At 41.6% G+C, this 13661-nt stretch overlaps 1 protein-coding gene across 8 annotated transcripts in view; it reads right to left on the bottom strand.

The window, feature by feature from the left end:
* The window catches only part of LOC126481093 (uncharacterized), an 801677-nt gene that overhangs the window by 780805 nt on the left and 7211 nt on the right, over nt 1-13661 (bottom strand). For 3 of the 8 annotated variants that reach the window (XM_050104609.1, XM_050104605.1, XM_050104604.1), the window contains exon 2: nt 616-782. The exons of the other annotated variants lie outside the window; for them this stretch is intronic. In XM_050104609.1, coding sequence (XP_049960566.1) covers nt 616-782 — 167 coding nt within the window. The remainder of the gene's footprint in view (nt 1-615; nt 783-13661) is intronic. 8 annotated transcript variants of the gene reach the window in all.

Below are 13661 nucleotides of genomic sequence, written 5' to 3'. Positions count from 1 at the left end.
TTGTTGGGTAATATCTGCGAGACAATGAATACGATATTTATTTCTGCAATTTAGAATGTTTAATGAGAAAAACTCTACTACTGCAGTGTGCATTTTTAATTAGTCATTACAGCTGATAATATTTTTCAGTATGATACACTATGATTGAATATGGTATGCAATTTCTGAAAGCAATAAAGAATTTTTGAGCAGGTAAACAGTAAACCATATCTCAGTATGAGCTGAAGTAACAGATTTCAGTTTTATTCCTTTTTTAAAAAACACCACACTTTACCTCTTTGCTCTGAGGGCATTCTTTAATAAAATTTACTTTGCTTTTTATTGTAAACAAAGCTGTTCTCCACAGTAAAAAATTAAAATAAAATTTAAAAAATTTGACCTTGTACTTTTAACATTTTGTCAAAACATTTTTGTACCACTCTGCACCAGACAGTTTGCAAAATACATGGCACTACAGGGGTTAATATATACCATGAGTTATTCCACATTCATATATTATTGTAACTTTTTTTTTAAATTTGGACATGGGTCATACTTATCAATAATTTATTGGCATCATCAAATTTATGACTATTAGGCGTTTATCAATATCATAACCAGAAAAAAATGTATCACCTTTCCCAATCTGTATAGTTCAGTCTGAAGTATTGGGAAGTCAAACCTAAAACCATTGTGTGAAATTAGGCACACAGGCTGAGGCAGTCGTCTGAGAAATGCATCCAATAACATGAACACATCATCATCAAATGGGCTACAGTCCTCTAGTGTGTCATTGTACAGTCCTGAAAAATAGAAACACACATAAAATTTGAAGAAAGACAGTAAAAGAAGGATTATTACAACAATGTAATTTGTGTGATGATAAATCATCCAAAGTTTCATTACTGTATGTTTTGCGGATCTAGATAATATGCAAAACTAAACAATTCTTACCACCTCATCTCCGCATAGCTACTGCAACTTACTTCAATTTAAATCTGCTGCCTTGGTCTCCTCCCACAATTTTTATCCTTCACACTTCCTTCCATTTCCAAATTGGCAGTTTTTTCATACCTCAGAAATCATCATATCAACTGATCCCTTCTTTTCATAAAGATGTGACATAAATTACTCCCCCCCCCCCCCCCCAATTCATTTCAGTACCAATCATTTGTTATTCGAGGTACCCATCTAATCTTCACCATTCTTGTATGGCATCACATTTCAAAAGTTTCAATTCTCTTCTCATCTGAACTGTTTTAGTCATCTAAATTATACTTCCATTAAGGTTACTCTTCGGACAAATGTTGAAACACTTTATATTCCATGTTAACAAATTCCTCATTTCAGATATGTTTTCCTTGATATAGCCAGTCTTTATTTTGCTGCCCAAATAGCTGAACTCTTCTACTACTTTTAGTTTCTCATTTTCTAATCCAATTCCTCGGCATTGCCTCCTCACTTCATCCAACTACATTTCATTAGCCTACTTTTACTTTTGTCAATGCTCACTTTATAACCACTTTTCAAGAAACTAACCATTCTGTTCAACTGCTCTTCGAAGTCCTTTACTGTCTGTAACTGCATCGGCAGACCTAAAAGATTTTATATCTTCTCCAAATTTCTCCTTGGTTTCCTTTACTGTCTGCTCTAAGTATATTGAGCATAGGCTGCAACCTTGCCTCACCCCCTTCTCAACTATGGCTTTTATTTCAAGTCTTTTGTCAAAAGTTTTGTAATGAGTCATTAAAAAAGGTGGTGGTGATACTAATAGTAATAATAATAATAATAATAATAATAATAATAATAATAATAACGTAAACTACATGTACCAGAAATACTCAGTTTCATGGGGCCTTAATAATTGTGACACAGAAAGCCCTTTCATTGTAGTACTAATTCCCACCACCTTAGGGCAGCCTGGCCAAAAAAGTATGAAAACAAGCAGACGTACCAACAACAAACATTGCAATTCCACAGCTCTCATCAAGTAAAATACACCTTGTTACAATACACTATACCAATTGAGGTGCTTCACAAACTACATGAGTTGAATAGCCTTCTCATTGGAAGGTAAACTATACTAAAGGATAATGTCCTATTTTTAGTACAGCAAGTGTGGCTTCGTTCCTTCTGCTGATGGGGCTGCCAAGAGGTTCACTCCCCAACAGAGTTACTGATATGAATTACCGCAGTATTTTGTTCTATGCTTCACAACAATTTTTTTCCTACTTTAACACTATTCTTCTTAAATCACAAAGGAGTTAAAGACTTAAGCTAGCAGTGGGCATGGATTTAAATCAATGGAGGAAGTTGAAAATTTGTGTTGGATCAGGATTTGAACCACGGTCTTCTGCTTACTAGGCAAATGTGCTGACCATTACACCATCCAAGCACAGTAGTCATCACAACTGCATGAATTACCCTAGCACGCCTCCTATCAGATCAATTACCCATTGTCTACACTACTCATGGCATTTTGCTGATTCCCATAAGAGTTCGAGTTCGGTGTACATCTGCACTGAAGAATCATTGGTCAGCCTCACCTTAGTTATATATGTGATGTCTATTCTTTCAGACATGTCTGCTGATGATATTGGGCGAGGGTCACTACATCGGTAGAGTGTGTATAATTTGGATCTGATGGACGGCATGCTAGGATAGTCCATGCATTTGTGATGACCCCTGTGTCCGGACAGTGTAGTGGCCAGTGCATCTGCCTAGTAAGCAGGAGACTCTGGTTTGGATCCCAACCCAGCACAAATTTTCAACTTTCCCCATTGATTTAAATCAATGCCCACAGGCAGCTAATATCTAATTCCTTTTCATCTCTATTCAAAGGGCTGCAGGATCAATAGACCATTCTTCTTCATTTTGCATGATACCATGGTGGGGGGTCAGTTCACCAAATCACAGTGCCTTGTAACGTGCTTTGTTGGCAACTTCATCAACTGTATCTTTTTTTTTTATCTCAACACACTTAGTATCCTTCACTATTTTCCTGGAATATGACATATCCCATATGCCAGAAAAAAAAGGATACTAAGGCATGTTGAGAATGACATATCCCATCCGGAGCTTGTGGTCTCGTGGTAGCATTCTCGCTTCCTGAGCACAGGGTCCTGGGTTAGATTCTCGGCAGGGTCTGGGATTTTCACCTGCCTCGAGATGACTGGGTGGTGGTGTGTCATCATATCATATCATCATGACATCCCATAGTTTAATATTTTTGTATTGAGGATAGTAGTAGTTGTGCTCATTAGGCTCTGCAGGCTGAAGCAGATGGGAATCACTGTGCTGTGATAATTCATTACAATGTCTATACTATCTAAGACAGTTCTGCAAAACATCTATTATTATTTTGAGGGATCTGAGGGCACTAGGAGAAAACTGAGGCAACTGAAGGCACTACCATGATTTAACTTATTGTTTTATATATAACAACAAAAATTATAGAAAATACTTAAATAAACACAATATTCCGTCAATCTTAAAAGAAATCTGGCCTCTGAAGCTGCAGCATTACAGCATATCCAACCCTTTGCAAACAATATTCAGATATGACGAACTCAGCTATTTTCTTTCTTCCTACAATTCTCTGTTTGTAGTTTGTAGCACAGTGGTCACTGTTCCCTTCCTTGATTGTGATGTTAACACATCTTATTATTAATTCCTAATAATAAATATTACAACCAGTAATAATCATATTTTTGAACTGAATTGTAGGTTCACGTGTTAATCATCTATGTAGTTAATCTATTTTATTCTGCAGGGAACAGTGGCCCAACAAATCACTCTTCCCTTTCTTTTTGCCCAGGTATGTACTTAGTGCATTTTATCTGTTCCACTCCAATGCTGTCACTGTTTCAATAAAGCATTAATTGATTCACAAACATGAATATCTTCGCACACTGAATGTTGCTTCTTTATTCCATACCTACATACTCTCAGAAAAAACATTGCTCTGTGAACTTCCCTGGAACAGCAACTGCATGTGAGAACCTACTGGAGCCCGTGAAATTCTGGTCACCCATGAACTTCCTAGAAATAAGGATCTGTGCCCACCACTGCAGTTAGGGGAGAACATATTAAACTTCATGCTCAAGCAGTCTGGAAGTATGCACCAGAGCTACCAGTGGCACACTGTTCAAAATTAGTGTGATATTACGTAACATTTGTGTAACCCACATGATGCGAAGTCTCACTGTTACCACAAAGGTACAAAATATGACTTCCTTTAGCAATGAGTCTTACTCCATAGAGATCAAAATGTTTGTTTATGATAAATTCTTCTTGGGTCGACAGCTGAGTCAATGCGTTGTTCTCCAGCAATGTTTCTGTAAGTTTCTTACTTGTCATCTTCAGGCAAAGTGTTGGGTTCATGTTTCATCCAGGTCTTTATAGCTGCTAGAACAAGGGCTTCTCCGCATGCTCGGTGCTGGTAGGGCAAATCAGGCGCGAGTGGAATCGGTGCAGAAGCACGTGGTTGGGGAAGGGGGCGGGGGGGCGCGGGTGCCGGGTCCTGATGTCTCGTCTCAATGTGGCCTGTTTATTCCGTCCGCCGCCACCAACCTGCCTCCATCGGTGTGCTCTTGTCTTATTCTTGATAATTTTGTGTTCCACATGATGCTGAGTTGGAATCCACTATCCCAACTGACCGGGTTATTACTGACCCGTATCTCTACTACCCCTTTAATACGAGTCCCAGAAGCCTTTCGCTCTACACAGTATCTTGGTTTCTTTAAATGGAAACGTGTGTTCTTCACTGAGGAGCCTGTGCTCCGCTACCATGGATTTTTCTTTCTGTCTGAGTCAAACGCATTCGCAGGAAATGCTATAGATACTCGGGGTTCATAGACCCAAGGCATAGCAATTTTCAAATACGGCTTTATATAGGAACAAAAGTCATCATAATGGCACTAGTCAAAGATATTAAATCCCCCAAATGAACCAAAATGCAAAAATATTTTCTAATCATTAAAAATCTGCCAGTTTAACAATAAAATTTAGTGAACTATGAATAATTTAGTAATATGTATCAGGTTGCAAGTATGAACACTATATTTAAATATTGATATAATTTGTATTTCAGTTTTCTTCCATGGTCAGTGTTGCAAAAGATTTCTGTGCCAATTTTCTGACTGGATGCCTCAAGGATCACAGAATAAAATGCAAGTTTATGAAGGTTCAGTACCTTATATGGCTGTATACCATGTGAACAACGTGAACTATTCTGCATAACCTTGTACTGTGTTCTATCTACTACAAGTTCCTGTCAATGCCCCACATATTACAATGCCTTGTATGTAAACATAATGGTTCAAAATTAGTTTACAGCATAAGTATCAATTTCTAGGATCTTTTAAAGACTAGAAATTCAACTGCTATGTGCTTGTCTTATGTTAAAAATGGAGAATTTCAACGAATTAACATCTTACCTCAGCACTGATCCCTGCACACTGACACAAACCAATGCTGCTGTTTAAAGCATCACTCTTGCCAGGATAGAAAGTTGTTCATTTCATTTTTATGAAGCAAGTAATTGATGACTCACAGCTCACAGATCATCCAGAGCAATGTTAAGAATAAAAGCATCAGGCAGGCTATCATGCATTTCGTGTGCTGGATAAAAGGAACACAAACATGACACAAATACATACTTTAGGCTAATGTCTGAAATATTCAAACACAAAGCAATGACATGCAACATATAAGCGGAAAGGTGTAAATTAGTAGGTATTTAAGGCTCTTGGCTGAAGTCGCACAGTAAGAGGAAAAAGAAGAGGACAAAGCAGTGACAGGCACTCTGTCTGGAAACTTAACACTAATAAACTCCAAGCATTAATGACCACACAGACTCACTTTCCTCTAACTGGCTCTACTGCCATTTCTCTTCCCACGCCATTGGACCCTCTTATCCCCATACCAGAATAACATATCCCTTAGTAATTTTCTACTTCACAGCAACCGTAACAATCTCCATCTATACTCAGCAATACACCCCTTGGTGAGTGGTGAAAGGTACATTATAAACCATTATCATTTCTCCTCACATTAAATGTTCCATGCATAAATGGTGGGTGGTAAGAGTAACTGCCAAAAAAGCCTCTGCACAAGTCTGAATTTCTCAGATCGTCCATTAACGTAATTTTTCAAGGTACATTCGAGACAAAGACTGCTTGACTTTTCTTTGAAGTGTGTTCTCAGGACTATTACAAAAAGTCTCTGCACGATGCACAATGGCTCTTGCAGCCTCTGCTATTGGGTTTGGGTGAGTGTCCCATGACACACTTATAATTGCTAAACAAAGGATGACAGACACACTGTAATAAACAATCTTCTTTGGATCTTCTTTCTGTCATCTATTAAACCTACATCAATGGTCCCAGAGTGATGAGCAATACCCAAGAGTTCGTCTAAACACAGGGTTTGTAAGCTATGTCCTCCATGAAAGAATTACATTTCATCCAATTACTGACTATCAGTTGTGTGATATAATAATGGCTCTTCATGTCTATTAACATACAATGCATTAAATATTTATTTAATCTGATAATCAACTGGGAGCTTCTGCAAGAAGCAACAATTCTCTGTGTATCTGCTATAATTTTGAGGTCAGTTACATTCCTACAAACACAGTGTCATTCATGAACAGTTTCATGGAATCACTGAAACTATGCACCAGATTTTATTTTGTGAACAGTAATGATCTTTTAAAATTTCATACAATATGTCTGAAGCTTTTTCATGCCTGTTGATTTCTCCCCATATGTAACTTCCTTTACTGTTATCTCACTCTGGATTCTCCGTCTGTCCTCTTTGCTAATGTTATCAATATTTCATACAGGTACATGCAATACAGGTGGCAGACATTTCTTGAAACATAGAATAGTGTAAAGATACAATATCCTATCTTTCCACAAATATGCCACCCAACTGGGCTGCATGCACCTGTGCGCTAAACAGTGGCACTATCTCTTCTCACCCACAGCTGTTTTCCCCCTCCTCCTATCACCCGCCCCAGCAGAGATTATTACGCAACACCCAAATTAGACTTCAGGAATGTTTACTAGAAATCCTTTCCACATGAAAATTTGTTTTCCATCCTGGAGTTTTTGAAGTGTTATGTTGACATGTGCATAGACGCAAACACCAAATAAATCTGAGCCCACCGCATGGCTGAGGACAGCTCTTGAACGAATCATCTTGGCTTGCCAGATAAATGAAATGTTCATGAAAAAAATTAGAAAGAGGTGGTGTCTGAAAGTTATTAAAGCAAGAATTATAATGAAGAAACTTGGGAACATGCTACGTGATAGAGAAAAAACAGGAAACATGTCTTTTTGTGCCTAATAATCAATATTTAAGAACTATTCGCATTTGACTTTCTTGCTTAAATTAAACCTTGCTCTGCAGCGTACTTGCTGCCACCGCCACTGCCACCGTCGCCGTCACCGTCACCACCACCACCACCACCACCAAAAACGAGACAAGATATATTCATTTTTTAATGTCATGTACTTTGGCAATAAGGTTTAAAAAATTGAAGAGACAGGAAGTATATAAAGTAGAATGGTTTATCATTTCAGTAGATATTTCTTTTTTGTAAATATGTGCAGTAACACATACGCAGCATTTGACAGCCTTCTTATGTCTGTCTGATCATAAATAATGCTTCGAACATTAACACCACTAACACAGTGCTGTACTTATTGCGATAAAAAGTGGTGGTGTATTAATTTCATTCAGACTAGACAGGATTGGATTACACACTGGCAACATTAAGTGTTGTGAAATGCTGTGACACTCATGTCTTTTCACTTTTACTGTTCATAAGTTTACGTTCTTTACAGCTACTTAAGCAAGGAAGATTCTCGGAACCTCATCTGGAGAAGGAGACAATATGTACCCTATATACGTAACAGAAAATAGCACCCTCACTAAAACTGAAGCTTTCTGTGTTCATCCATATGTTGCTTACTGTGAAGTTTCTGAGAAAGCAGTGGAAATTCTCCCTTTTTTACATACTTCTCTTCCCATCATCTCAAAACAAACTCCCGTATTGTGTACACCAACGTATTCTCTCAAAAAGACAGGGAAGAATCTACAATACACAGCATGGGGTAGGATATTCAGAAAAAACAGCCACTGCTGAGTACTTAAAATTATGTCTATGAATATTTTCTTTCATTTTTCAAAGTAACACGGTTATGGTAAAGCACGAAATTAAATATTGAAGGAGAAGCACACAAAGCTATTAAAAAATATAAATAAATACTAACAAAGAGATAGAGGGGATGGCCAGTACTCACCTCAGCTCAGTACAGCCGATAGATACACAAAAAACAGAACCGAAAATTTACGTTCCTAGCTTTCGTAACAAATGTTCCTTCATCAGGGAGGAGAGAGGGGAAAGAAAGGGAAGAAGGGAAAGTGGATTCAGTTACTCACAACCCAGGTTATGAAGCAACAGGGAAAGGAAAACAGGGAGGGTAGCAAGGATGGAGGCATGGTTGTCAGAGGGAAGCCAAAGATATTCTACTGTAAGTACTGTGCCAGCTTCAAACCAAAGAGGATGCATACAGAAGTAAAGAGGTATATAGTATAAAGATAAACACAACAATGTAGAATGAAAAGATGCGTGAATGGCTAAAGAGGAAAGGGAAAGAGGAGAAGACTGAAGAGTAAATGGGAGTGAGGTTGTTTAACGTAGGTTCAGTCCAGGGGGATGGCGGGATGAAAGGATGTGTTGGAGTGCAAGTTCCCATCTCCGCAGTTCAGAGGGACTGGTGTTGCGTGGGAGAAGCCAAATGGCACATACGGTGTAGCAGGTTCCTAGGTCCCTAGAATTATACTGGAGGTCATGCTCCGCTACTGAGTATTGGACATCTCCTAGGCGGACAGTTCGTCTGTGCCCGTTCGTGCGCTCAGCCAGTTTAGTTGTTGTCATACCGATGTAAAAGGCTGTGCAGTGCAGGCATGTCAGCTGATAAATGACATGTGTCGTTTCACACGTGGCCCTGCCTTGAATTGTGTACGTTTTACCAGTAGCGAGGCTAGAGTAGGTGGTTGTGGGGGGGATGCATGGGGCAGGTTTTGCAGCGGGGTCGGTTACAGGGGTAGGAACCACTGGGTAGAGAAGGTAGTCTGGGAATATTGAAGGGTTTGACAAGGATGTTAGGGGGGCAACAAAAGCCAACTCTGAGTGGTGTGGGGAGAATTTTGTCAAGGGATGATCTCATTTCAGGGGTTGACTTGAGAAAGTCATATCCCTGGTGGAGTAATTTGTTGATGTATTCGAGGCCAGGATAATTTGGGTGACAAGGGGGATGCTTCTGTGTGGTCTGGGGGTAGGAACATTGCTGTTGGACGGGGAGGAATGTATTGCTCGGGATGTGGTGTCACTGCCAGACACCACACTTGCTAGGTGGTAGCCTTTAAATCAGCCACGGTCCGTTAGTATACGCCGGACCCGCGTGTCGCCACTATCAGTGATTGCAGACTGAGCGCCGCCACAAGGCAGGTCTAGAGAGACTTCCTAGCACTCGCCCCAGTTTTACAACCGACTTTGCTAGCGATGGTTCACTGACAAAATACGCTCTCATTTGCCGAGACGATAGTTTAGCATAGCCTTCAGCTACGTCATTTGCCACGACCTAGCAAGGCGCCATTATCAGTTACTATTGATATTGTGAATTATGTACCGTCCAGACCCATGTTCACCATTAATGGATTAAAGTTAAGTATTCCACCAGCTACATCCTTTTTTCTAAATTCTAATTTCCTTGTCCTGTTCCAGACCTCACGCCAACCTGCGTGAGCTAAAACGCGTGCCTTTCGGCTTCCTCTAGTAACACGGTGTTGGCTTTCCTACCAACCAAAACACGGGAGATCTGTTTGTGGACAAGGTCTGCAGGATAGTTGCGGGAGAGGAAAGCACTGGTCAGGTTATTGGTGTAATTGTTGAGGGATTCGTCACTGGAGCAGATATGTTTCCCACGAATACCTAGGCTGTAGGGAAGGGAGCGTTTGATGTGGAATGGATGGCAGCTATCAAAGTGAAGGTACTGTTATTTGTTTGTGGGTTTGATATGGACAGAGGTGAGGATGTGAGCTTCAACAAGATGAAGGTCAACATCCAGGAAGGTGGCTTGGGTTTTGGAGAAGGACCAGGTGAAATTCAGATTCGAAAAGGAGTTGAGGTTATGGAGGAAATTAAGGAGTGTTTCTTCACCGTGAGTCCAGACCACAAAGATGTCATCTATAAACCTATACCAGGCCAGGGAAGCAGCTGTTGGGTCTTCAGGAAAGCTTCCTCCAAGCAGCCCATGAAGAGGTTGGCAAAGGACGGAGCCATCCTGGTTCCCATGGCCGTTCCCCTGATTTGTTTGTAGGTCTGGCCTTCAAAAGTGAAGTAATTATGGGTGAGGATGAAGTTAGTAAGTGTGATAAGGAACGAGGTTTTTGGAAGATCTTCGGGTGGGCATTGGGAGAGGTAGTGCTCAAGGGCAGAGAGACCATGGGTATGTGGGATGTTTGTGTAAAGGGATGTAGCATCTATGGTGACAAGAAGGGTTTCAGGTGGGAGAGGAGTAGGAATGGATTTGAGGCGTTCTAGGAAATGGATGGTGTCTGATGTAGTATGGGAGTCTGCGGGTGATAGGTTGGAGGTGTTGGTCTACCAGAGCTGAGATACGTTCTGTTGGGGCTTTGAAGCCTGCTACAATGGGACGGCCAGGATGATTCTCTTTGTGGATTTTAGGTAATAGGTAGAAGGTAGGGGTACGTGGCTCAGGTGGAGTGAGTAAGTCTATGGAAGCCATTGTGAGGCCTTGTGAGGGACCTCAGATGTTTAGGATTTTCTGCAGCTCAGTCTGGATGGAGGGAATGGGATCCTGGGTAACAGCTTTGTAGGTTGAGGTGTCAGAGTTGACGCAGTCCTGCCACATACTCCACAAGGTCAAGTACCACAGTTGTGGAGCCTTTATTCGCCGGGATAATGACAATAGAGCGGTCTGTTTTCAGCTCCTTAATGGCACGGGACTCAGCTGGGGTGATGTTGGGGGTTGTTGGGATGTTCTTCAAGAAGGACTGAGAGGCAACACTGGATGTGAGGAATTCCTGAAATGTCTGCAAGGGATGGTTTTGGGGGAGGGGAGGAAGACCCCTTTGAGAAGGCGGTCAGAACTGTTCTAGACAGGGTTCAACACTGGGTCTAGTATTCAGGGGCTGTGTTTGGGTAGTGAAGTGATGTTTCCAGTTGAGGTTCTGGGTGAATGAGAGGAGATCTTTAACCAGGGCAGTGTGGTTGAATTTAGGCGCTGGGCTAAAGGTTAAGCCTTTTGATAGAACAGATGGCTCTGGAGGAGAGAGGGATCTGGATGAGAGGTTTAGAACTGAATTGCGACTGGTGATATGTGACATTTGACTGTGGTTATAGTTGAGATTTGGTCTGTGTGGGGTATGTGCTGGGATGGGGAGATTGAGTAGGGTGGCTAGGCTAGGTTTGTTGGCTATGAGGGGGGTTTGTTGAAGGTTCTGTTGTGGTTGGTGTTTGTGAGGGATAGGGAGAGGGACACCACTTCTTAGGTGTTGCACTAGCACTGTGGATAGTTTTTTTTCAGATGGTGTGTGGCATGCAACTCAAGTTTGTAGCTGGCTTCTAGGATGATGTTCCTGAGTGTGTTCTCCAAGCAAGGGTTTGAGAGGTGGATGACTTTCAAGAGAGATAGGAGCTGTTGGGAGTGGTGGTTACATGAAGTAGTGTAGAGATTCAGGACAAGTCGGGTAAGGGCTAAGGATTGAAGATCGCGCGTGCCGCAAAAAAGATCGCGCGTACAGAGGCCTCTGTACTTCCGTCTCGACTGACATCTCTGTCCAAACTCTTTGCCTTTACAAATGTCTGCTTGTTTGTTTGTGTGTGTGTGTGTGTGTGTGTGTGTGTGTGTGTGTACCTGTCCTTTTTCCCCCCTAAGGTAAGTATTTCCGCTCCCGGGACTCGAATGACTCCTTACCCTCTCCCTTAAAACCCACATCCTTTCGTCTTTCCCTCTCCTTCCCTCTTTCCTGAGGAAGCAACTGTTGGTTGCGAAAGCTTGAATTTTGTGTGTCTATCGACCTGCCAGCACTTTCGTTTGGTAAGTCACATCATCTTTGTTTTTAGATATAAATAAAGAGTTATGAATAGAATTCTACAATATGACTTGTGGCAACAACGCAAACCATACTAACCACCCCCTCCCAGAAACAAAAACTTCTAACAGCCATTTCAAACCTTTGTTGTTATTACCCAAAATATATGGGAGTTGGTACGTAACATCCACTTTGAAATGATCAGGTCTGGCGTACCGAGAGTGAAAGATTATCTACAGCTTATACAGAAACCACACTGCAGTTGTAACAGTTAAGGGGCACGAAAACAAGGCTGTAGTTGAGATGGGAGTGAGACAAGATTGTAGCCTATCCCTAATAATGTCATTCAATCCATACACTGAACATTCAGTAAAGGGATCAAAAAGGAATTTGTAAATGAGGTTAAAGTGCAGGATGAAGAAATTCAATCATGCTGGGCTTATCTCCTGGACTCTACAGTGGAAACACTTTTACGCTACCAACCTTATCAATTGGGCTCAATCCATAACTAATACTGAACCATGCATGACTCAGTTGACTCTTCCATCCTAATGTGATGCCCTCAAACCATCCCATTAACTTTCAAGAATTTCCTAACCTCAAACCCCGCCTCACCATCATTCCCCAAATCCCTCAACATGGAAACTGTTATATCCTAGCCAGTAATGCCAACCGAGCCCGCTGCCAAAAGGTTGGCAGCATCAAAGTTCGGACGCCGTCCGCATAAGCAGCGCCAGCGATACAGGAAATCGCCGCAAGTCTGCGCGCGCCACCGCTGGCTTCTGGCTTCTTAAGCGCTGGAGTCGCGAGCGCTAGGACAGTTCTGCATTCGCCGCTCAGTTGTGTACTCGCCACCGAATTGTGTACTTGCTAGTCAGTTGGGTGTTCATCGCAGCAGAGTAGTTGTTTGTCGTCCGCCGACGCTGACCTAGCCGCTCCGACTCGAACTAGACAGATTTCCGTAGACACGGAGTTCACGACCTTGTTTCTGTATTCTCGTGAATAAAGATAAGTACTGACTTTTATTTAATCAGAGTGTTTGGGTTTTCATCTTTCTGTTCACTGTTCCAGCGGACCGGTCGGCCCGCTATTGAAAGTGTGGCGGTGACTTCGTAAGCCGTTTCTACGGCGAATTGTTTGTCGCTACGAACACCGCCACAAAAGAAACAACCTTACATCCACAAAATACCACCTAAAAACTGATCCCAATTTTACAATCCTATCTGTCTTCAAATGCTACACGACTGTGGTTATGAAACACAGATAGTACCTGGCAGAGGGACTCCACCAGCTGTCAGATATGACAACCTGCAAATCCTGACACAGTGATCCAATTTCTGAAATGCAGCAGGGTCTCCTGCTCCTCATCAAATCCTGATGTCCATCGCAGAACCTCTCCCCTAAGTCTATCTCTCTCCTCATACCTACCACTCTCCACGTTTCCTAAAGCCCAGAAAGCCTTCACCATGGACACCCTTTGTGGATGGTACTGAGACCCCACAGAGAGAATCTCTGCACTCGTGGACCAATACCTTCAGCCTATTACCCAT

This window comes from Schistocerca serialis, chromosome 5 (genome assembly GCF_023864345.2).
Source record: "Schistocerca serialis cubense isolate TAMUIC-IGC-003099 chromosome 5, iqSchSeri2.2, whole genome shotgun sequence".
Lineage (NCBI taxonomy): Eukaryota > Metazoa > Arthropoda > Insecta > Orthoptera > Acrididae > Schistocerca > Schistocerca serialis.
This window is presented reverse-complemented; position numbering and strand designations above follow the sequence as displayed.